The 21429-nt window shown below is 43.1% G+C and overlaps 1 protein-coding gene and 1 long non-coding RNA gene across 6 annotated transcripts in view; one reads left to right on the top strand and one right to left on the bottom strand.

The window, feature by feature from the left end:
• The window catches only part of LOC140504096 (uncharacterized), a 31367-nt gene extending 15551 nt beyond the window's left edge, over positions 1-15816 (top strand). For both annotated transcript variants that reach the window (XR_011966962.1, XR_011966961.1), the window contains 3 exons: positions 4752-4908; positions 6088-6280; positions 15731-15816. This is a non-coding gene — a long non-coding RNA (uncharacterized lncRNA). The remainder of the gene's footprint in view (positions 1-4751; positions 4909-6087; positions 6281-15730) is intronic.
• The window catches only part of TP73 (tumor protein p73), a 174207-nt gene continuing 161932 nt past the window's right edge, over positions 9155-21429 (bottom strand). For all 4 annotated transcript variants that reach the window (XM_072608642.1, XM_072608645.1, XM_072608643.1 and 1 more), the window contains 5 exons: positions 21190-21314; positions 19378-19529; positions 17376-17514; positions 15792-15885; positions 9155-12971 (listed from right to left, as the gene is read on the bottom strand). In XM_072608642.1, the coding sequence (XP_072464743.1) occupies positions 12651-12971; positions 15792-15885; positions 17376-17514; positions 19378-19529; positions 21190-21314 (831 nt within the window). In that variant the 3' untranslated portion in view covers positions 9155-12650. The remainder of the gene's footprint in view (positions 12972-15791; positions 15886-17375; positions 17515-19377; positions 19530-21189; positions 21315-21429) is intronic.

The following is a 21429-nucleotide window of genomic DNA, read 5'->3' as shown; positions in this document are numbered from 1 at the left end:
AACCCAGAGAAGCCATGATGAAAATTTTTGCACAATTTACCCCTTACTTATAGTCTTAATGTTGGAAGACACCTTTGGAAGTCACCCAGTCCAGCCCTCTCCTTTCAAAGAGGGGTAAATTGAGGGCTAGAGAGATGAGCACCCAGGTAGCAAGAGACAAAGCTTGGACTTGACCCCCTGGTCTTCTGACTACAGTTGTGTCTGGTGCTAAAATCCTTCCTCATAAAGCCCAGTGGGCTGAATTCTCTACAGAGCAAAAGCATGTCACTGGGATGCTTCCAGAGCAGGACACTTCTAAAACAGTTTCCTAAAACCACACTTCCTTTTGCCCCTCAGTCTCATGGCATCTCATCTAGGCAGACAGGTCGGACTCTTAATTCAGGGCTAGTGTTTGTGGGACTAGTCACATGTACTGTAGGTTTTCCATGAGAGCCATCTATCTAAGGGATTCCCTGCCCAGCTACAGAATTGTGAGAACAGGGTGATCATTGATATATACCTAGGATGGCACCCACTCCAGTCCTTCCATATAGATTTGCAGATTGTTTTACCAGACTTAAAGTTCTGATCCCTAGGGACTAAAGGCAGGGATAATGCTTTAGCTAAACTTTATCTCGGCTTCCTCCCGCCACCTTCCAGCCCCTGTCCCCCAGTGCCTCTCAGAGCATTGTGCGTGCCATAGTTACTCAATGGATATTTTATTGGACTAACCTATGAGACTAGAGCCCCAATCCAGACACTTTCAATAGCATCAGGAACTCAGCTGTTAACTGAATCATGCACCTTTTCCATACATTAAGAGGAAACAATACAAGAGAATATTGAACTATTTCATATACATTAGTCATGTCCTACCAGCCAGGCTGAGGGCCTGCTGGGGGAAGGGATAGTGGCCTACCCTTCTACTTCTGTTATTTCCAAACGAGAGACGGTGTCTGTCTTCAAGGGGCTCCCATTCTGATGCGGGGGGCAGTGGAAGGGCAGGTGTTCTGGGGGCTTCACTGAAAAGGCAGATGGCAAGTCGCAGGTGTCCTAATGAGGAAGGAGCCCAGCTTACTGTCACACTTTTCAGGATTCCAATGTGGTACACTCACCAATTATTTGCCAGTCACGGTGCTAGGCCCTGGGAATACAAAGATAAAATGAAATATTTCTTGCCCCTACAGAGCTTATGTTGTTTAGGGAGTGACAACAGGTACAAATATGAGGATATTGCCCTTGGGAAGTGGTGTTTCAGCTGAGCTTTGGAGGAAGCCAGAGAGGAGGAGGAGAGAGGGGTGGAACCCTGTCTAGAGAGGGGGGTGGGGCCAACCAGGGAATGATGAAAAGTGTATAGAAATTCAGGAAGCCTTTTATATGACTTTGTGCTTTTATTAGTCACAGCAGTTTAGACATTTGAAAATAATAGTACTTGTGGCTGGGGGCAGTATTTTTTAAGACAGCATCAGGAAAATGGGTTTGTTTATTCTGTAAGTCACTATAAGTCATTGATTGAGATGGAATTCTTAGGGTCACTTGGAAGCCTCCGAAGTCCATGGAATGGCAACCATCTTTCTCCACCCCTCCAGCGCTGTGTAGAAGGCTTAGTAAACAGCTTGTGGCTGATTGCCTCTGCCTCCTGTTGCACCCTAGCTTTCTAGGGAGGCATTTTTAATTCAGTTTTGCAGTGGGCACTCTGTGCCCAGGGGTGAAAAGTGAAACTGGCCCTGCCTTCAGAGAGCTTGTGTTCATTTTGGTCACTCCACATTGGGTTTCAAAGAAAAATCTGCTTTTGTGTGTTCAGATGTGACGTGACCTAAAGTAATGACCTCCTTTTGTCCAGATGTGGCCTCTTTGAAAGATGCAGACAGTGTCATGATCAGCATGAAATTTCCTAGTGGGACCATTGTTAGTTTGGATGTCAGTCAACACTGCACCGAAAGCTGTGACCTGAGAGTGGACGTAGTGTGTCCTTTCTCAAATCCCTTCTTGTGATTGTAGAAAAAACAATATAGATTAATTCCCAATTTTCTGTATACAAAAGAAAAATATGTGACTCAACTCCTCCCCTTCCCCCCCAAAAAAAGAATCGGTTTAGCTCTGGTAGCTCAGGTTTATCCCCCTGTTTGTCACAGGAAATAAATAGATGTCTGTGTAGCGCCTGCCCTTGCCTGGGCTGGGGAAGCAAGCTACACCAGGCACTGTGCTCAGGACTTTACAGAGATTATCTCATTTGGTCCTCACAACAACCCTGGCAGGGTAGGTGCTGTTACCCCATTTGACAGATGAGGAAACAGACAAACAGAGGTTGAGTGACTTGCCCAGGGTCACCCAGCTAGAAAGTGTCTGAGATTGGATTTGAACTCAAGTCTTCCTGACTCCAGGCCAGGCACTCTCCGCACTGTGGCGCTTCCTAGCTGCTGGTCTGTTAACTTAATGCTTTGTATGTTTCATGTTCTATCAAAATACACTTGTTCTTACTCATGGTTGGATCCCTTTCTTTTTTCCCCTTTTCTTTGTTTTGTGTAGGCTCAGAACCTAAAAAAAGTTTGCTTTTCTGTGAGATTATTTTGCTTCTTCATTTTCCATGTTGCAAAGATCTCTTAAGAGAAGTACTTTTAATAGTTAAAATTGTTCTTTAAATGTGATGTTCGTTCTATCACTGTTTATAAGCAGTTGGTGCCTTAGAAGTGGGTTGTGTTCCCAGAATGTGTCTGGCTCAGGCCGTACTAGGTGGCTTCTCTTGTCCCATCGAGCTCCACGGTCGAGCTCCTCCTGTGCCCGGCCATTTGGAATTGGGAGCATTTCTTCAAAGATATCACTTGCAGTCTCTATATTAGCCAAGTCCACTTAACCCCAAGCTTCCCTGGACTCACCATCTTGGTTTGGGAAGGAGGGAGAAGGGTCCGGAGCCCACAGAGGCTCAGGTTCTGGAAGGGATGAGCTACCCCAGTAAGAACAGAGCCTCAGACCAGCAGGGGATTGGGCCAGAAATGCTTCTTTCCATATTGTTTTTGTTGGTGACATTTTAACCTCCCTTCACTTCCGAATATCCCTCCCTGGTCCTCTCCCTGGGCCACCATCTCTTGTAACAGATTAAAGGTTGATGGAGGTAGGGAGGAAACTGAATTGACCTGTCCTTGGTTGGTCCCACGCAGGCTGTGTTCCTCACCTGTGCTCCTTTTGCTGTGAAGGGTGGGAGGCACATCTCCCTCTTCTCTGAGACTGGGTGTGGTCACTATGGGCAGGCTGCTTCATTTCATCTAGGAAGGACCAAGTCTTTTCTCATTCCACTGGGATCAGGAATACCCTGAGACGACCTCTTCCTCCTCCTTTTTGAGGACGAGAGGTTTTTGCCTGGGTAGGAGTTTCAGGAACCCAAAGGACCTGGGGGCCGTGTGAGAGGCAAGGGAGTGAGCATGAGAAATGGGGCTGAAGGTTCAGGGGGTCCAAGGCTAAAGGTCCAAGGGCCCCAGACCTCCTGCTGTGAGCCCCTGCATGATGCTTGGCCTTTTGACTTCCTCTACCCCTTGTCTTTTCATTTCATTTCTGGTGCTTAATAAATGCATATTGAACCAAAGCATCCAGATCCCAGAGATTGGTTTGTCTTTCTGTTGCTATCCCGTGGTACTTCTGGCCAGGCTGGTCCACTGTAGAAAAGGATAGCCCTTTTAAGATTTTCTAAGGTTGTTGCTTTGAATGACAGAGAGGAAAGAAGGCCTTGGACTCCAATCTGGCCTCTGACCCATGACTCATGCTGGGTGGGTAATCTTGGGCAATTCACTGAACCTCTCAGGAAAGAGAGAGAAAACAGAGAGACTGGATGGGAGGGAGAGATATAGATGCAGAAAGGTAAAGAGATGGATAGAAAGAATGAGAAAGGAGGGAGAGAGAAAGGGAGGGAGAAGGATGGATAAAGGGAGAATGACAAAAGAGAGGAGGGAGAGAGAGAATGAGAGAACAAGACGGGTGTAGAAGGAATGCTAGAGAAAAGTCAGAGAAAGAAAGGGGTGGAGAGAAAGATGGAGGGAGAGAGAATGTAGACAGGAAATTAAGACTTCTTACATCCACTCCCACCTCCACCCACACATACAAACCTCAGATTATACATAAATATGGATGGGCCCTTATACTGAAGGGACTGAAAACTGGCTTGTCGACATTTCAAAGTAAACAGCCTTGCCACCCACAACTTTTCATGATGAGGACTGGGGCTGGGTGAAACCAGGAGAGGCGGTGAAGAGGTGGCCTAGAGGCGGGGGCTTAGGCAGGCCTACTCTAGTGGAGGATGGTGAGTGGGGAGACTGAGGCAGGAGTAGCTGCAGAGCTCCGGGCCCTCAGCACTGCCAGCCTGTAGTGGCTCTGAGGGAAGAGCAGGCTGGACAGGGAAACCTGCAGGGGAGAGGAGAGGAGAGGGAGGATGAGAGGGAAATCCCACCCTGCTGCCTCCCAGAGACCAGGGGCAGCAGCGTCTACTTATCAACACTTGCGGTTGCTTGGATACAAGGGTCAGATCTGAGTCAGTGCCCTCTGTATGTGCCACATCCCGCCGATTCTGAATCATTACATTCTATATATCTTCCTTAAACCAACTGCTTTTTTAAAAAACTGTAACAAAAACAGCCTCGACTGTTATTTATCACTGTGAGTCTTTTTTAACAACCTTACTAACCCTCAGTCTCCAGCAAACAAAAACCCAACAACTAATCTACCCCCAGCTCTATTCCAGTCCTGATGAATTCTAACACTTTTTTCTTAAACATTTCCCCCAGGTCCATGGTTCTCAAGGGACATTACGGGCTGATAATCAGAATCCCTTGGGGATTACTGAGCACGGAACTTCCGTGTCCTTATACTCACACACACATGCCAATCAGTACCAAGAAGCCTATAGAGGACTCTTTCGACACTTTCTCGGAACCCTTAAAGGTTAGAAACTTCTTGATGCTTAGCAAAAAATTTGAAAGTACTTTACTTTCCATCAAAATAATTCCTTTCAAACCATTCCCAATACATAGCCTTTGTTGTTCTTGAATTCAGAACTGTTTGCCAACCCCTTTCAGAATTTTTGCTCAGTGTGACTTTTCCCTTAGTTAGGGTTTTTTGGTGATAATATCAATAGCTGATGTTTCACAGTGCTTTCTGAAGTGCCCACCGCTCATCATCTCACTGGATCCTCACCACCACCCTGAGGAAACCGAGGGCCAGAGAAATAGTCACACAGTAGGGAAGTGACAGATCTAGGTTTTGGACCCAGGTGGCCACTCTAAATCACCGCCACATCTGCTCTCTCAAGAATTTTAGGCCGTTGGACACAGGAATGTGAGTCATCTTTCTTTGTTGACATAAATACTCTGTCCACTTTGGGCCTTTGTTGAAAAAGAGCTGTAGAGCTTTTGAGAGATGATGATACTTCCTTGTTGGCTAAAACCAAAGAGGTGGGGCCCAAAGATCATCCTTGAATGAAGGACCCATTTTCTCATGCTGTAGGCATTAAATTAATTCTCTTAAATGAAATAGCAATTTAAAGAGTGGGTCAATATGTTCCTAAATAGATGGATCAGATTTCTTAGTATTTGCTGAGCGTTCATACATGTGGATGATATTTCCATGGTGGGCACCCATCCACAGAGTGCATTAGATGACTGCATTAGAGTGGGTTGAAGAATGGAGAGAGATTCTGGGTGTGGGGCAGTACCACACTGGGAAGTGACTATATCAAAAAGTGCTCATACACTTCTGGACCCTGAGGGTCCCCTCTGAATCCCAACATCTCTTATTCAGAACATTGTCCTTTGTAACCAAGGAATACTGACAGCATGACCTCTGTTTTTTCCCAGGAAACCTTAAAAATGACCCATGGTTTCAGTGTTGTAAGACGTACCTTCACAGATGGCTTCCTAAATGGTTGTGGTCAAAAGTATCTGGCTTATCTCTTCTAAATGATGAGACTCTGAACTTAAGTGAGGCAAGTCATTTGCCGAGATACTCTGTGCATGACTGAGCTAGGTCTTCATTGAGTCCAGAATCACTTGCCACAGAGCCAGTGAATGAATACCTCGCTGTTCTCTCTGAATCAGTTTCAAGCTACTGCCTCTGTCCCCACAGGAAAAGAACCCCCAGCTGTCCCCAAAGAACATTTTCTCTGGACCCTTCAGGTGGCTGCAGCAGCTGAGCAGTCCTGGTGGAATGGGTCAGCCATCAACCTAAGCAATGAAGGACAAGGTGCAAATACAGCATGGATTACCAAGACGGAAATACTGTGAAGAGGGAAGGTCTTACTGAATATTTGCTGAAGAAGGTGACCTTTTACCTATTTCCATTTCTATTAATTTTAAAAAATTAATTGCAGTCTTTTGTGACTTTATTTGCACTGAAAACCATAAACTGGGAAAACTTTGGAGAAATGTGTGTATACAGCAATGGTGTAGCAAGTAATTTTCTTAGGATGTTGTTTTAGGCCCAGAAATGAAGCTTGGAGGGCATCATTCTGTCAGTGTGTATTTTTCTTTGTGTTTGAAAGAGGCATTTGGGTGAGAAAGGCTGATATTTTGTTTTTAAAGAACCTGTCAACACATAGGCATTATCCATCCTGAGAAACGTGCCAGCTATTTACTTAACACACTGTGGCAATGAAACATACTTATGTGAAAGTAGTGTTTCTGCCCTGGCTCAGATATATGGTCTCAGGAGTGTGGGGGGAGGAGGGGGGGGGAGAAGGTTGGAGTGATGCTCCTTTTTCCTTTGAGACATAGTGGGAAAAACAGTTTAAGATAGGGCTCTTTCCCCCCTGACAGTCAAGTCTAGATGGGATTGTGTGTAAATGTTACAGGAAAAGTGTGCCTTCCAAAATGGGCCACTCTGCTTTAAACCAGGTTTTGGGGTGTCTTTTTTATTGTGTCAGACTTACTGGAGATGTGTTTATATATTTGAATATTCTTGTCTGTAGTTTCTCATATTCCTACTTTTTCAAGTAAAATTTAAGTTTTCTGATAAAGAAATTAAAATGTCATTCTTGTGTTGAATGTGCCAGTGTCACTCCAGTCATTTTTTCTTCATGGAAGACTATTTTAATGTATTCTTTTAATACCTATTTGGCAAAAGAATTACTAAATCCACACAGAGTGGTTAACACATGAGACTCAACGCTATACTTTGTGGGACTCGTTTTTCACCCACATCACCAAACCATGTGCTTAGGATACATCACAGAGCCTCAAAGCAACAGTCATCTCTGTAGGGTGATTTCCTGGTGACTTTTATAACCTCTGTGAGTCCAACAGCAGGTCTTGTTGAAAGTCCTGCAGTTGGAGGCTTTTCCCTTCAGCACAGATGTGGATGTCTGTAGGTACAAAGCCTAACTCATTACGGGTATTGTTTGAGCTAAACAGAGGTCTGAGCTCTACTCCCAACGACCTCTTGGTTCAGCTGATGTAGCTTCCTATGCTCTGCATGCTCCTGACTGTACATAGTGTAGTGTCCCTTCTATGCAGACTGATCCATAGCATACACCCACATCTCAAGCAGAGACACCAAACAAACACCAAACTCTCTGGAACTTGTGGCAGGACCAGCATCTATCAGAATCACAACTCACTGTATTGCTTCACCTCTTCTCCCTTCATTCGCTCACCCCTTCAGTATGGGGAGAGGTCATGTGGAGTAGTGGAGAGTGAAACAGCTTCAATATCAGAAGGACCTGGGTTGAGTTCCATCTCATCCTAGCTGTGTGACCTTGAACAATTGTTTGGCTGCCTTTAGCTCTAGGTAACCTTCTAGGACTCAAAGTGTCATGCTACATTGGCAGAGGGACTTTACTAACCAGGAAGCTCCCTCCACTAAGAAAATCATAGGCACAGTGTCTAAGTTACAAAAGCTGTTGGGTAGCTGTTGGTGGCTCAGTATTCTAGCCCAGTAGGACCTACCCTGGACTCAGGGAAGAACTAAGTCCTTCTCCAAACCTGATAACTTGGTCAGTCAAGTATATACTTGAGTATTTCTGTGTTGGGACAAGTGGAAATGGTAAGTACTGCTCCGTTCTTGAAAATGGGACGCATAACCTTGTTAAGTCCTGTGTAAAAGGACCTCAGAATTTTTAAAAATTATTTTAATATTATTTTTTTAATATTGATACAGACCAGTGATTTCATCTAGTATGGAAGATTCCTTCATTAATGCAGAGCTGTCACCCATAGGCTTAGAGCAGGGGCTTTTAACTTGGGATCTATGAAATTATTTTTAATATTTTGATAACTATATTTCAATATAATGTTTCCTTTGTAATCCTTTGTATTTTATTTTAAACATTTTAAATTGTTATTTATCACAGTTATTCTGAGCAAGGGTCCATAGATTTCACCAAACAACGAAAGGGATCTCATGACACAATAAAGGTTAAGAATCCCTGTCGTAGAGTTGCTGTAGGTCACTGAGAAGGGCGCCTGACTGGACCGGGGTCACACAGCCCATATGTGTCTGAGGAGAAACTTGAACCCAGGCCTTCCTGCCTCCAAGGCTAGCCCCCTTTTCACTATGCCTTTCTTCTTTTTTTTAAATTAAATTATTTTATTTGTTTTCAGTGTTCGACAATCACTTCTATATATCTTAAATTTTTTCCCCTCCCTCCCCCTTATTCCCTTCTCCTTCCCCACTCCCTCCCCACACAATCTTATATAGGTTTTACACGTACCACTCCTATTAAATACACATTAATGCCTTTCTTAACTTGGAGGCAGAGGTTTTGTATGCAATACTCAGACTGTGCAGGAAATTGTCCTCAGTCTTGGGTTAGCAGACGCAACCCTTGTCAGCCTCCAGAATTGTTAACCTGCTTGTAAAATCCTCCACGTTACTGAAAGTAGCAGCATTGTTTTCTGCAAGTCCCAAATAGCAAACAAGTTAGATTAAATGTGGATGACTTTATTAAACCAATTTAACTTCTCTGCCTCAGTTTCCTCATCTATAATATGGGGACAATGGCCTTTGCCCCTCCCCAGAATGGTTATGACAATAAAATGAGATAATATCTGTAATGTACTTTGCAAATCACAAAGCATTATATGAATACTGGCTGTGGTTATTATTTATTCTTATTCTTTACCATCATTCAGGCCCATTTGGTGACCTTACTTGAACTCGCAGCATTTGGAGAGTTACCGTTTAACCACAAGAGGCCTTTCCATTTGAACATGTGCTTTATTGTTACAAACCCACAAAAACACAGCTAAAAAAATAACACGTTTCCCCAAGATGACATTACCCCAAAAAAGTTAACAATATTGTTGGAATAGATCCAGTAATACTGCCTGAAGAAGCACGATATGACATTGAAAACATGAATGGTTTTTAAGTCTTAAAGCATTTAAAGTGCTCTAATTTGCTACTAACATAGAAGCGTGTGTCTGTGTATCCAAAACACTGGAGAGTTCTAATCCCCCACACTACACAACTCGTATCTGTGGCTGGTTCTGGTTCAGCTCCTAAAGGTGATGTCCTGGGTGCCTGATGGCAAATCACGATGAAATGACCTTTTTCTCAGCAGAGGAGGATCAGGTTGTCTACACCATCATGTATGACCAATTTTGGACCATTTTCTTACTGAAAGTTAATATGGGTTAGTGGCCACTGGGGAAACTTTAATAGATGGAGATCAGTTAACTGTATTACCTAATGATACTGTGAGGAATGGACTTGGAGCCAGCGCCAAGACCAAGACAATGCCTGGTACATAGTAAATGCTTAATAAAATGCTCCTTACCTGCAATGCTCCAGGAACCAAGGTGAACTCTGGAGAATCTCAGCCCTACCCTCTCCTTTTCTAATCAATCACCCAAAGCAAATTCACCTCAGTCTTCCTGAGTTATGGCCATAAGCGTGGGCTTATTTCTCCCTTTTTTCTGTCTCCAAGATTCCCCCCCCCCCCCCCTTCATTGTTTTATTCAACAAGGTACCTAAATGTGATAGATAGCCTTCGGAATCACTGGGCTAAAATGTAGAATTTGGGAAAGGTGTTGATTTGAGGTCCTTCAGATTTGTTCTGGAATGTGGACTGACACTTTCACAAAGGGGTTGCCTCTGCCGTTGAAGAAGTGGCTTCATTTTAATCTTTTCTCATGCATTTGAATTCTGTGCCCAGGAAGGCAAATTTGTCTGGATTTTTTCACTGCGTTGGGCTTTTCCATGGAACTTTCTCCCGTTGTGTTTAATTGTTTAACCTGATTGGAGTTTAATCTGAACTTGGCCTTTTCCAGGGGACTTTCTCCTCCCACCCTAGACTTTAATAATCAGATAAGGCCAATACAAGTCATGCCCAAATATAGTACCAGGGACTCTTCTGAAAACTCCCCTCCCACCCTCCCACACACACACCAAGGCACAGGGAGAAAAATCTTGTTTTAAGAAATCAGCCTAGCTGTGACCTCCTTAAAATTCAGATGACCCATTTAATGAGTCGAACTTTGTCCCATAACACAGAAAACGTAACTTGATCTAGTCCAGTACTTCTTAACCTAGGTTCTGTGAGTTTGTGCTTTTAAAAACATTTTGATAACTTTATCTCAATATCATTCGATTTCTTTGTAATCCTATGGATTTTATTGTATGCATTAAAACATAAATCTGAGAAAAAAGTCTGAAAGGGGTCCATAGGTGTCACCAGACTGCCCAAAGGTTCTATGATGAGAAGAAAGAATAAGAACTTTTCTAAGTCACTGAGCAAGAAACATTCTGGTTAGCCTAGGATTAGTCTGTGTGAATTGTTACTTATCTGCAAATATGTTGTTTTTCCTTTCTAGTAGAATGTTGCTCCTTGAGGAAATGAATTTTTCCCTTGTGTAGTCTGTTATTCAGAACACATAGAGCCTAAATAAATAATTATTAAAGGAATGAATGAATGAATTGTCTTAGGAGGAATTCATCTTGGGGGATGAATATTTTATACCTTAGTGAGTGTAAAATTACTCCTTGGCATATCTCCTCTCTACCCACCAAGCCAAATGGCCACACATGGTGAAGTAAAGGTATTCTCATAGAAGAAAATTGAGATAGAGAGCAGACTGGTAAGCTCAGTGGTAGGTATAGGGAACTTCCAGATGAGAACACTCTCTCCTCTAACACAGGTTGGCAACCTTCTTTGCAAATTATAATCTTGGAGAACTGCCGAAAGTATTGAGAGCTAAAATTACTCATCCAGGGTCATATATGGAAAAGAAGACCCAGATCAGATCCCTCAGTTGCAAACATGTAATTATCCTTTCTACAGATGTGGTATACCCTAACTTGGGATCAGGACTATATTTTTAGGCTTTCCAAAAGACCCCCATAAACTGATGGCATGTTTTGAATGAATTTTGCTATCACTGTTGGCTGAAAACCTGCTGAAAAGCTGGGCATGGAGACCTTCACCACATGTTGCAAATAAAACATTAAAAAAACAAAAAATAAATCCTGAACTTCAATGTAGAAAAATGTTTCACTTTATCAAATATGAACAAATACCAGTAGTGTGAGAAATATACCGTCCATCTCTGTGGTGAACAGAGGTCATCTGAATGTCAAATTCTGGGGCCCCAGCATTCCAATGGGGTGGTAAGTTTCTCAGAAAAGATTGAGCACTTCGGTAAATCCATCTTTCCCCACTGAATTCAGACTCCAGATAGAAAGAAATCACATTATGGGGACTGGGGGGTGGGGATCCAGGAGTTTTGGGTGGAAAAGAAGGAAGCCAGGGTACAGGAGAAAAAGGAGCAAATTCTAAAAAGTCTATTTGATTCTTGTCCAAACTGGTCATCGTTTCTAAACGGATCTGATTCACCCTCAAACTAGTTAGAAAAATGGCCTTGCTCTGGCCTCATTAGTAGGGGATGAATAAGCCACTTTGAAAATGGGCTGGAAAAATCAACGATTTCCTTTATAAAGCAGATGCAGGGGGGTGAGCTCAGGAGTACACAGACAGCATTTGAAATACAAAGACGGAGCTGAGCTTCTTTACAGAGAACTGAAGGATGTTGAAAAATACTTTTTTTTTTTTTTGGCAGTCCATCAAGAAGGCAGATCCCCTTGTTACAAAGGGTCTGAAAGCTGGCAGAAGCTTCAGAAGTTGAGATGCAAAAGATTTGAAGTCAGTTTTCATGACACTCATCTTCCCCATTCAGATATCTCTGAGTGGACAGAAGGAGGGTGGAGGGCAGAGAAAAACACTGTCCCTCATTTTTATATTAATCATCTCTCCGTAAAACATGACATGTACTGTACAATTAATCAAGTGGATGCACAAAATAAGTCTGTGCAGGACTACAAAATATCTACAGAATATTCAGGTGGCCCATCTGGAATGGGCTGCTTTGAGGAGCTTCCACCCTTCCACCTCTCCCAAACTGAAGAACATCAGAAATGTCTTCTTGGAAGTGGGGGCCCAGCAGATGGACAGACCACCATGGCTGGCCCTGAGCTGCTTATAGCTCAAAGCTCCAGTCCTGGAAACAAAGACATGAAAGAAAAAAAAAGCAAAACTTTCTCCAGGGGCTTAAGGCTGTAAACTCATCACCATCTCCCATATCTGGAGTTTTTCTTTTCTTTTTTTTTGAGTGTTTCCTTTGGAAGTCAGTCTGGTTGGGGGAACTCACACCTTGGGAAGCCCCTCTGGATCTCCCCCAGTCTTCCCTTCCCCATCCTCAGTTGATCTCTCCATCTGTGAACTCCTCTTTAATGGACTGTTTGCGGGATTTGCAATCAGGGAGGTCGAAGCCAAAGTCTGCCCACTCGTCCGCCCCACTGCGGTTGGGGATGGTGATTGTGTGGCGGACTCGGAAATGCACAGCCTCCATCACACGCTGGCGCTGAAGCTCCCCTGAGCTCCCGATGGAGATGGTCGAAGCATTACTACTCGAGCGGATAAGCTGCTGGGCCCCATAGTCATGGCTCTGTTTCAGCTCCTGAAGACCTCTCCAGATGGTCATTCTGTATTGGTCAGGAATCTTCAGGGCCCCAAGATCCTACAAGATCCATGTAGCAAATACACCAAGATTAGAGATAGATGGAGTGGGGAGACCGGGGCCAAGAGAAAAGTGTCCCCTCTCATCTTACTGGGGACAAAGGAGTGATATCTTTCTGTCTTCGGCGACAGGGAGTAGAACCTCCACTCTGGATCAAAGCCAAATCCTGGTGGTTACGGGGCCATACCTTACCATGGAAAGCTTAAAAAGCACATGTTGGCACAGAACCACCAGGAGCTAAGTGGGAATGTCCTGTGTGTTTGACAAGAATGTGAATATGAAGGGAGCAGGTATCTGGACTGACCCAGGACTGACATTCATCCATGCATCCATCCATCAATCAATATTAATTGGCTAATTTCATCCACAAAGTCTCCAGAGTAGAACACAGCTCTCAGTATAGACATTGCCTCTCTTAAATAAAACACGTGTGTGTGTTTCTAGAGACGTTCTTGGTTCTAAAAGAAGAGAAGCATGCATGGGAGGGCAAAGCCTTGGGTCTCTCTAGTTATGGAAATAACTGCATGCCATCTTATTTGGTAATGTCAATTGAAATGGAGCTCAGGTATAGAAATGAAATTCCAGAAAGTGCCTACCAATAGGAAAAGCTAATTGAACAGAGTTGTGAGACCAAATTGACTATGATTGGAGGCCCAGTGGGCATCACTGGCCTAGAATGTTACTGGGAAAGAGAAAACAACAATGGTAGTAAATTAGTAATCTGCAGACATTACAAGGCTACTCCCTTAAAAAAAAGATGGCAGGGGAAAGACAGACTGGACCTATAGATTCAAGGCCAACTTTGGAAAAAGTGAATATAATCTCAAATCCACCCCCAACACTGATGTTAGAAACACAGGCACCACACTTGATGAGATGGGAGTTAAAACTTTCACTCGGACACAGTTTGGCAATCTGACGACCCCTGAATTGGGCCATTGGAATGAAGGTAAGGAGGCAACAGTTGATTACTGAGCACACACACTGCCTCCCTCCAGGAGTTAGCGATGACAGCATCTGAAGGCTGAGTCTATGCAGCTGACCCTGGCTACCAATGACAAACCACTGTCTCTCCTTTGTTGATGACCCTGGACTGGCAACAGCCCTGGGAGAACCCTGAGTGGAGTGAATCCAAAGGAAGCTGAGGAGAGAGCAGGGTGTCCAAGGGGCTACAATGGTGCTACTCATGGAGTCCTAAGGTTACTATTTGTGTTTCTAGGAATTAGAAAACATGGGTTTGAATCCTAGGTCTAATGGTAGCTACCTATGGCATGCCACTTATCCTGCTTTTCACTTTCTCGTCCATAAAATGGAAAAAATAATAGCATATATTAGGCCACTAAGAATAATGTGCTTTGTCCTGAAGCCTTCTGGAGTGAGCTACTGTAAATCTGTCTAGCCATAGCAAGGGAATGATGATGAAGCCTCAATAACAATTGTGAGTGTGTTTGAAATTGGAGACATGTTAAATCACGCAGATTTTTAGCTCAACAGAACCACATTCCAATTGATTAGACTAAAATAATATTTATTATTTAGATTAAGAATAATGTCACTTTGTTTTAGTCACTATCCCCAGGGCACTATCAGTTCTATGAACAGTAAAAACTGTTCTAATAGATGTAACCTAAAGGATAGCATCTAAACCTTGGGTCCCAATTTATTCATCATATTAAGAATTTACTTTAATTATATAACGTTTAAAGACTTATAAAAGGGCTCTGGACAATGAGAAAACTGGATTAAATGATCTCTGAGGTCCCTCTCAGATTGGACTTTCTGTATTCTATGGCCCCTCTTAGCTACTGACACTCTATGTTTTAAGGTCCTACCTATCTTGGATGCCTATGTTCTAAGTTTTTCCCCAGCTCTGACCTTCTGCATTCTACGGTCCCTCCCAGCTCTGATCTGTTCAGATTCTGTATGATAGATACCATTAACCAGGAATAACATTATTACTACTGATTACCATTTCTATTGCATTTCTGTAACTTTTTGTGGTTTCAGAGCACTCTATAGAAGCTCTCATTTGAGCATCCCAGCACCACTGTGAAGTGAGTAGAGCAGGTAGAGGCATTCCCATTTGCCAGATGAGAAAGCTGAAGTCAAGTGACTTGCCTGAGGTCACATAGGTAGTGAGTGGCCCAGGCCAGGAATAAACCTGTGTCCTCTGAGGACAATTTCTCAGTGCTCTTTCCACTAGACCAAGGATACCCCAGGAATAGCTTTGTGAATATAAAAATAATAAAATATAGAAAGTCTAGTTCTTGCAATCTTGTACCACGTGTGGTCTCAGTGCTATACCATGAAGATGGGAAGGGTCATCAACATAGGGGGTAGGCAAGTCATCTATGATTCAGTAGGTAAATCCTATGGAATTGCCCCAGACATTGAGAGGTGAAGTAATTTCTCTGGGATTGGTCAAGCAGCCAAGGACATATCATAGACAAGACTTAAACCCAGGTCTGTCTGATTATGCCTCAAAGTGCAGTCAGTATCACTTAACTACACATAGTTTTCTTATCCAAATCTATCTCTTTTGACCAAAATTTGTTACGGCTTGACTTCTAAATCATAGTCAAGTTGAGGGAATGGAAGACCCAATTTTTTTTTTTTTATAAGGAAGATAGAAGCTCAAATGGAAATCTGGATTATGGAGGAAGGAAGGCCTTTTCCTCAGCATTAGACAGGAACTGGAAGATGCTCTTTTCCTTTTCATGACTGTCCCCCCCAATCTTTGTTTTTATTTTTTTTCCTAGATGTTGGGAACTTAGACCCGATAGAGCCAGTGGAAAGAAGAGATCTGCCCAAGGCATTTACCTCTATGGTTAGATTCTGCAGGTGGTAAATGTTCTGCAGCCCTTGGGATGTGAAATACTCGATGCAGTTTGGACACCCCAATCCTGTTAAAAAACTGAAGAAAGAGGTTGGGAAAATAAAGATGTTAACTTCTTAGGTATGCAAGCCCTGACCTCATACATCATCAGGACAGAACCTGCAAACCTTAGGATAAGGGCTGACTCTTTTCAGTGACCAATACTGGGATTCCTCCTGAGGCTTCCTCTTTTAACATACCCTCCAAGACCTCAGGACTAGAGATATATCAAACTTTGGATAAACTTAAAGGTGGATAAATATCAATGATGTAAGTCAATGTTCAGTCCTTTATTCCCCCCTGCCCCTTTTCCCCTGATTGGATTTTTTTTCTCATAGAATCATAGATTTTTGAGCTGAAACAGAAAACCAAGGCCATAAAGGTCTCATAAGTAGTAAATAGAAGAGCGAGGATTTGAACACAGACTCTGTCTCATATTAATTAACAAAGAGAATAAGCTAAATTGGAGCGCTTCCACAATCTTGCTTGCAGTATCTGGAATTATCTCCTCTTTGCAGACTCTACTTACAGTCTGTGGATGGTATAAAGAAAAGTGGACCCCATCACATGGGTTGTTCTGCCTACCCTGAATCTCATCACTAGCTATCTGCCCATTTAAACTGCCTTTAAAGACTGTTGCCATGGCTAGCCTAGCCCACAGTACTCCCTTTATTTGTACAAGGAAAGACATTCTGGAGACCTGGGGGACTTTTCTATACAATGGTCATGGCCTGGGATCCCAGCCTTTATCCTCCTCCAGACCAATTAAAAATCAGATATGGAAGACTCCTTCAGAGTCTCCTCAGATAGAAAGGAATCTCCTGGAATACACAGATACTTTCCTATTTTTTATATTTCTTATCCTCCTCTCCGGCCCCCTAATCTTACTTAAAAAAGGGCTCCATCCACAGTCAACACTTTCTAACCAGTAAGACCTAGTAATGATCACTCACTGTAAAGTGTGTCCCAAAAGTCTCAGTGAAGGTAGAACTGTTTATACTTTTTGGCATGGTCCATCAATGTACTCAACACATTCTCCCTTGAATCACAGCCCTGATCTCTAGTCCAGAGAAAGTTCTGTGGGCTGGTTCTCAACGATATGGCTCTTATGAAAAATTGACCTGAATTCCCCACAGTTCCTTTAGTTCCATGCAAACGCATGGGAGGAAGGGGGTGAATCTAGGGGCTGAGTACTGAAGCAGAAGGAAGCAGGTGCTTTCTTTTTCTTCCAATTTCAATAGGAGGATACATTTTTAATAATGGGAAAAAGGAAGTTTCTCAGTGCTCATGATTTGACTGAAGCCAGCATAGAGAGCCAACAGCCAGATTCTTCCCTTGACGCCAGGGCAAAGAGATGACCAGGGTAGTGATTTCTCAGTTAGAACGAGGACCAGTTAGTGGAGTGGTAGCAGCAGACAAGTTCTAAGGTTAGTGGACAAGTGAACAGGGCAGGGTGCAGGGAATGGGAAAGCTAAGCTATCACACAAGTGTCCACATGCCACGTGGGAGGGTCCCAGAGACAGGCATACCTGACGAGGCTGGGGTCAGCATTGTATGGGGGAGGAGGAGTGCAGTGTGACCCTGAGACCATGGACTGGGAAGTGTGACCACCATTCATTTCACCATTGGACTGCATGGGATGACTGTGGCTGTTCAGCATTCCAGGGCCTGTGGACAGAAACAGCAACCTGCTATTGGCAAGGAAGGAAGAAACTCTCTTGCTTTACCAGGTGAGAGACTGGGGAAATTGGGAGAGATTCCCCTGTGGTTCATTAAGGACCATCTGACACCTTTTTCTTTCAAAGCATGTTGACCTCTTCCTGGATCCTGGCCTCTCCACCACTCTCTCCCCAAATGTCCTAGTATTCATTTTATATATGTTCTCCATACCTGAATATGTACGGCTTGCCCCTCTTATTAGAATATAAGCTTCTTCAGGCCAGGAACCATTTCACTCTTGTCATTTTATCTTCAGAAATTAGCACTTAATACATGCTTGTTGAAATTGTGGATACTCAGATCAAAATGGAAAAGTAGACTGAATGTCTTAACACATCCCTATTTCCTTGTCCCCTACCCTTCTGGAGAATTAAACAGAAGAAAAGTTGCCTTTCTCCTCTTGGCCTAGGCACACAGAACCCCCCTTAAGGGCCAGGAAGGCATGTATCAATTTTTTTAAAAGTCTCTTGGCTTGTATTTCTCCTGTCCATCCAGCCGTTTCTATTTTGTATTATAGCTACCTCTATGGATGTCCTAGAATATGAGTTGCATGAGGGTAGGGATTTTTTTTTTGGTCTGGATCTCTGATTTCCTAGGTATGGGGGAGCACCCAGTGTGGAAACTTCCTCTACCAACAGGCAATGACTCTATAGCTTATAGTATTGAGAGTCTCCTGGGTTGCTGAGAAGCTAAAGATGGCTGGTCCAAAGGCACACAGTCAGTAAGCATCAGAGGTGAGTGTTGAACTTGGATGTTCTAGACTTCAAGGTTTATTCTATCCATTATGCCACCCTGCCTCTCATGTTCATTGGATTGAGTTCTATTGAATTGACAGTGCCTCCTTTGAAAATATACATAAGATTACTGGTCATTCTCTGGTGTATCTCTGTTTATCCATATGGGAATGAATGTCCCCTATGCTTGGAGCTCACTCCCTCCTCATTTCTACCTGTAAGAGTCCTCTCCTTAAATCCTCCATGATCTAAGAAGATTCTCTTCCCTTCAGGAATATGTGTTGGGTATTTCATCTGGACGGTGTAGCTTATTGTCTCCTTAAGGGCAGGGATTATTTCATTTTTGTCCCCAGTGCCTCCCACAGGGCTTGATGTAGACTAGAACCTTAACAAAATCTGTTTGTAAATTTGTTAGGTATAGTAGACATTCAACAAATGCTTATTGAATTGACTTGCTTCTCCTCCTCCTCTTCTTCACACTCTACCTCATGGTATGCCTACAAGTCACACCTTCACCTCCCCTCACCCCAAGAAGTTAAATTCTTTGAGGGTAAAAACTGTATTATTTTTCATCTTTGCATTCCCTAACACCTTGCACACAATAGTTGCTTAATACTGTTAAAAATTCACATTTTAAAAGAAAACATTTGAATTGATAGACTTAACTGAAATGAAATGATGAAAAATTTGACCTCTCATTGTAAGGGGGTATTACTAAGAGACCAATAAAACCCAGGTGGGCTTCCCAGGATCACAGGCACCAAGCAGATCACTAGAGGAAGTTTTTCTTCACCAATACTATAAATTCAGCTTTCTCACGTTCTCACCTTCTTTCTCTACTGAGCATATTTTGAGTTGGAAGACCACAAAGACGTCCCAATATCTCATGGATGATATTCCAAAGGCCACCATTTTTGGATGCTCTCTACCGGCCTTTCCATTTCCACTCATTAGTCTGGTTCTTTTATGTATCTCTGATTGGACATCCTACCATCTGCAGGGGGAGTTTCCTGGGCTACTCTCTCTGCTCCTGTGTTAGGGTTCCCTGCCCCCAGTACCACCATCAAAGCAGGCTTACCCATGGGCCCCAGATTGGGCCCTCCAGTGGAGCCATGCTGCTGAGGCTGCCCCACAAGCTGGTTGACGGAAGGCAGTTTGTTGATGCCCCCATGGACTTTGTTCATGGGCGAGAGGACTGGGCCGTAGGAAGAGGGAGACTGTAAGTGACTCCTGGCAGGGAAATGAGAATAATAGAGATGAGATATCACACTCGTAAACCCAGGAAGCCTTTCTTTGAACCCACAACCTAGTTTTCCAGAAAGATTTCCTATTATTTTATTTTACATTTGTTTCATATTATTTCCTATTGCTCTCCCTCACATATTTCTACGTTCCACTGAAACGGGCCGACCTTTTCCATCACCGTGCCTTTGGCTCTTGCTTGGAATGCTCTCCCTGTTTCTGTCTTTTCAAATCCTTGGCTCCCTCCAAGGACCAATTCAAGTACCATGTCCTAAGGGGAACTTCTGGTCCTCTCTCCCACATCTTCAAATGATCATGGATCTATATTTATATATGTATATAGAGAGATAAATATAGTTATAGATATTGCTACCAATATCTATATACGTATGTATACAAAAAATATTGATATCTACATCTACACATACATCTAAATGCACACACATGCACACACACACACACGCACACATACACAATCTGTGTGTTGCATCACCCCAGCAAAATGTAGGACAGAAGACAGGGACTCTCTTGATATTTTGCCTTCATTTTTCCAGTGTCCAGCTCAGCACTCGACATACTGGAGGTCTTAATAAATGTTTGTTGGGGACAGCTAGGTGGCTCACTGGATAGAGCACCAGCCTTGGAGTCAGAAAGAGTTCAAATCTGGCCTCAGCTTCTTACTAACTGTGTGATCCTGGGCAAGTCATTTAACCCCAACTGCCTTCCAAATAAATAAATAAATGCTTTCTGAGTGAATTAAACAAATAAATAAAATTATCTTTCTTTCCTCTCACTTTACAAAGCTATTCGTATGTTTCTGATCTTTTAATTCTCTGTCAATATTTCAAGGTTCCATGGTTCCATCAATGTGGGAACAGTTTCCCTGGATACAGATTTCAAGCTTTCCACTGTTTGGCTGGGAAAAATCATCACCTAGTGACCGACCTGCTGGTGATGTGCCATTAGGTACCGCGCTAGACTGGACTATGGATGGCAATACACGGCTAGTCACTAGGTCTGTAGCTAGAGTCTTCCTATACAAAGAAGGTGTTGTGGTGGTTGATGATAATAATGCCTTTAGGTTTTTGCAAACCTTCTAGGCAAAGTGTTTCCCTCATAACAACCTTGTGAGATAGGTATATCATTATTATTATACACATTTTATAGATTAAGAAACAAAGTCAGAGCGGTTAAGTAACTGACCCAGGATCACATAGTTAGTATGTAATGTTACCTTTTACTAGCCTAAGAACAAGGGACTTCAAGGGGATGGACAGGTGGAGTGGAAGATGGATAAACGGATGGATATGCATATGAGAGAACAGATACATGAGTGTACAGATTGGAAGGATAGGTAGACAGATAGGAGGATGAATGGATGGAATGATGGAGAGATGGGATGACTGAATAGATGGGTAGATATATAGAAGGGAAGATGGATGGAAAAATAGGATGAATGAATGGATGGATGGATGGTTGAAGAGATAGGAGGATGAATGAATAGATGAATTTATAGAAGGGAGGATGGATGGATGGATGGATACACAGAATGAAGGACAGATAGATTCATGGGTAGATGGTATGGATGGATGGAGAAGTGAATGAGAAAAGGGTCAGAGGTGAGATAGGAGGAGTAACTAATACTCACGGCCTCTGGAGGAGCTGTTGCTGCTGCTGTCGATAGGAATCAACCAGTTGCTGGGGCACCAGCTCCATAAGTTCCAGGCTTTCCTTGATCTTCATCAGTATTTCAAAGTTCTCTCGGCCACGCACCTGAGTTGGAAGCATATCAAGACAGACATAAGTTCCTAGATGTATGAATAAACTACCCTTTGTCCTTATGCATTGGACTAGACTCAGGTCTAAGGACTAGGACTCAGGTCACCCA

This window comes from Notamacropus eugenii, chromosome 5 (genome assembly GCF_028372415.1).
Source record: "Notamacropus eugenii isolate mMacEug1 chromosome 5, mMacEug1.pri_v2, whole genome shotgun sequence".
NCBI lineage: Eukaryota > Metazoa > Chordata > Mammalia > Diprotodontia > Macropodidae > Notamacropus > Notamacropus eugenii.
Note: the sequence above shows the minus strand (reverse complement) of the source record. Positions and strands in the feature narration are given on the sequence as shown.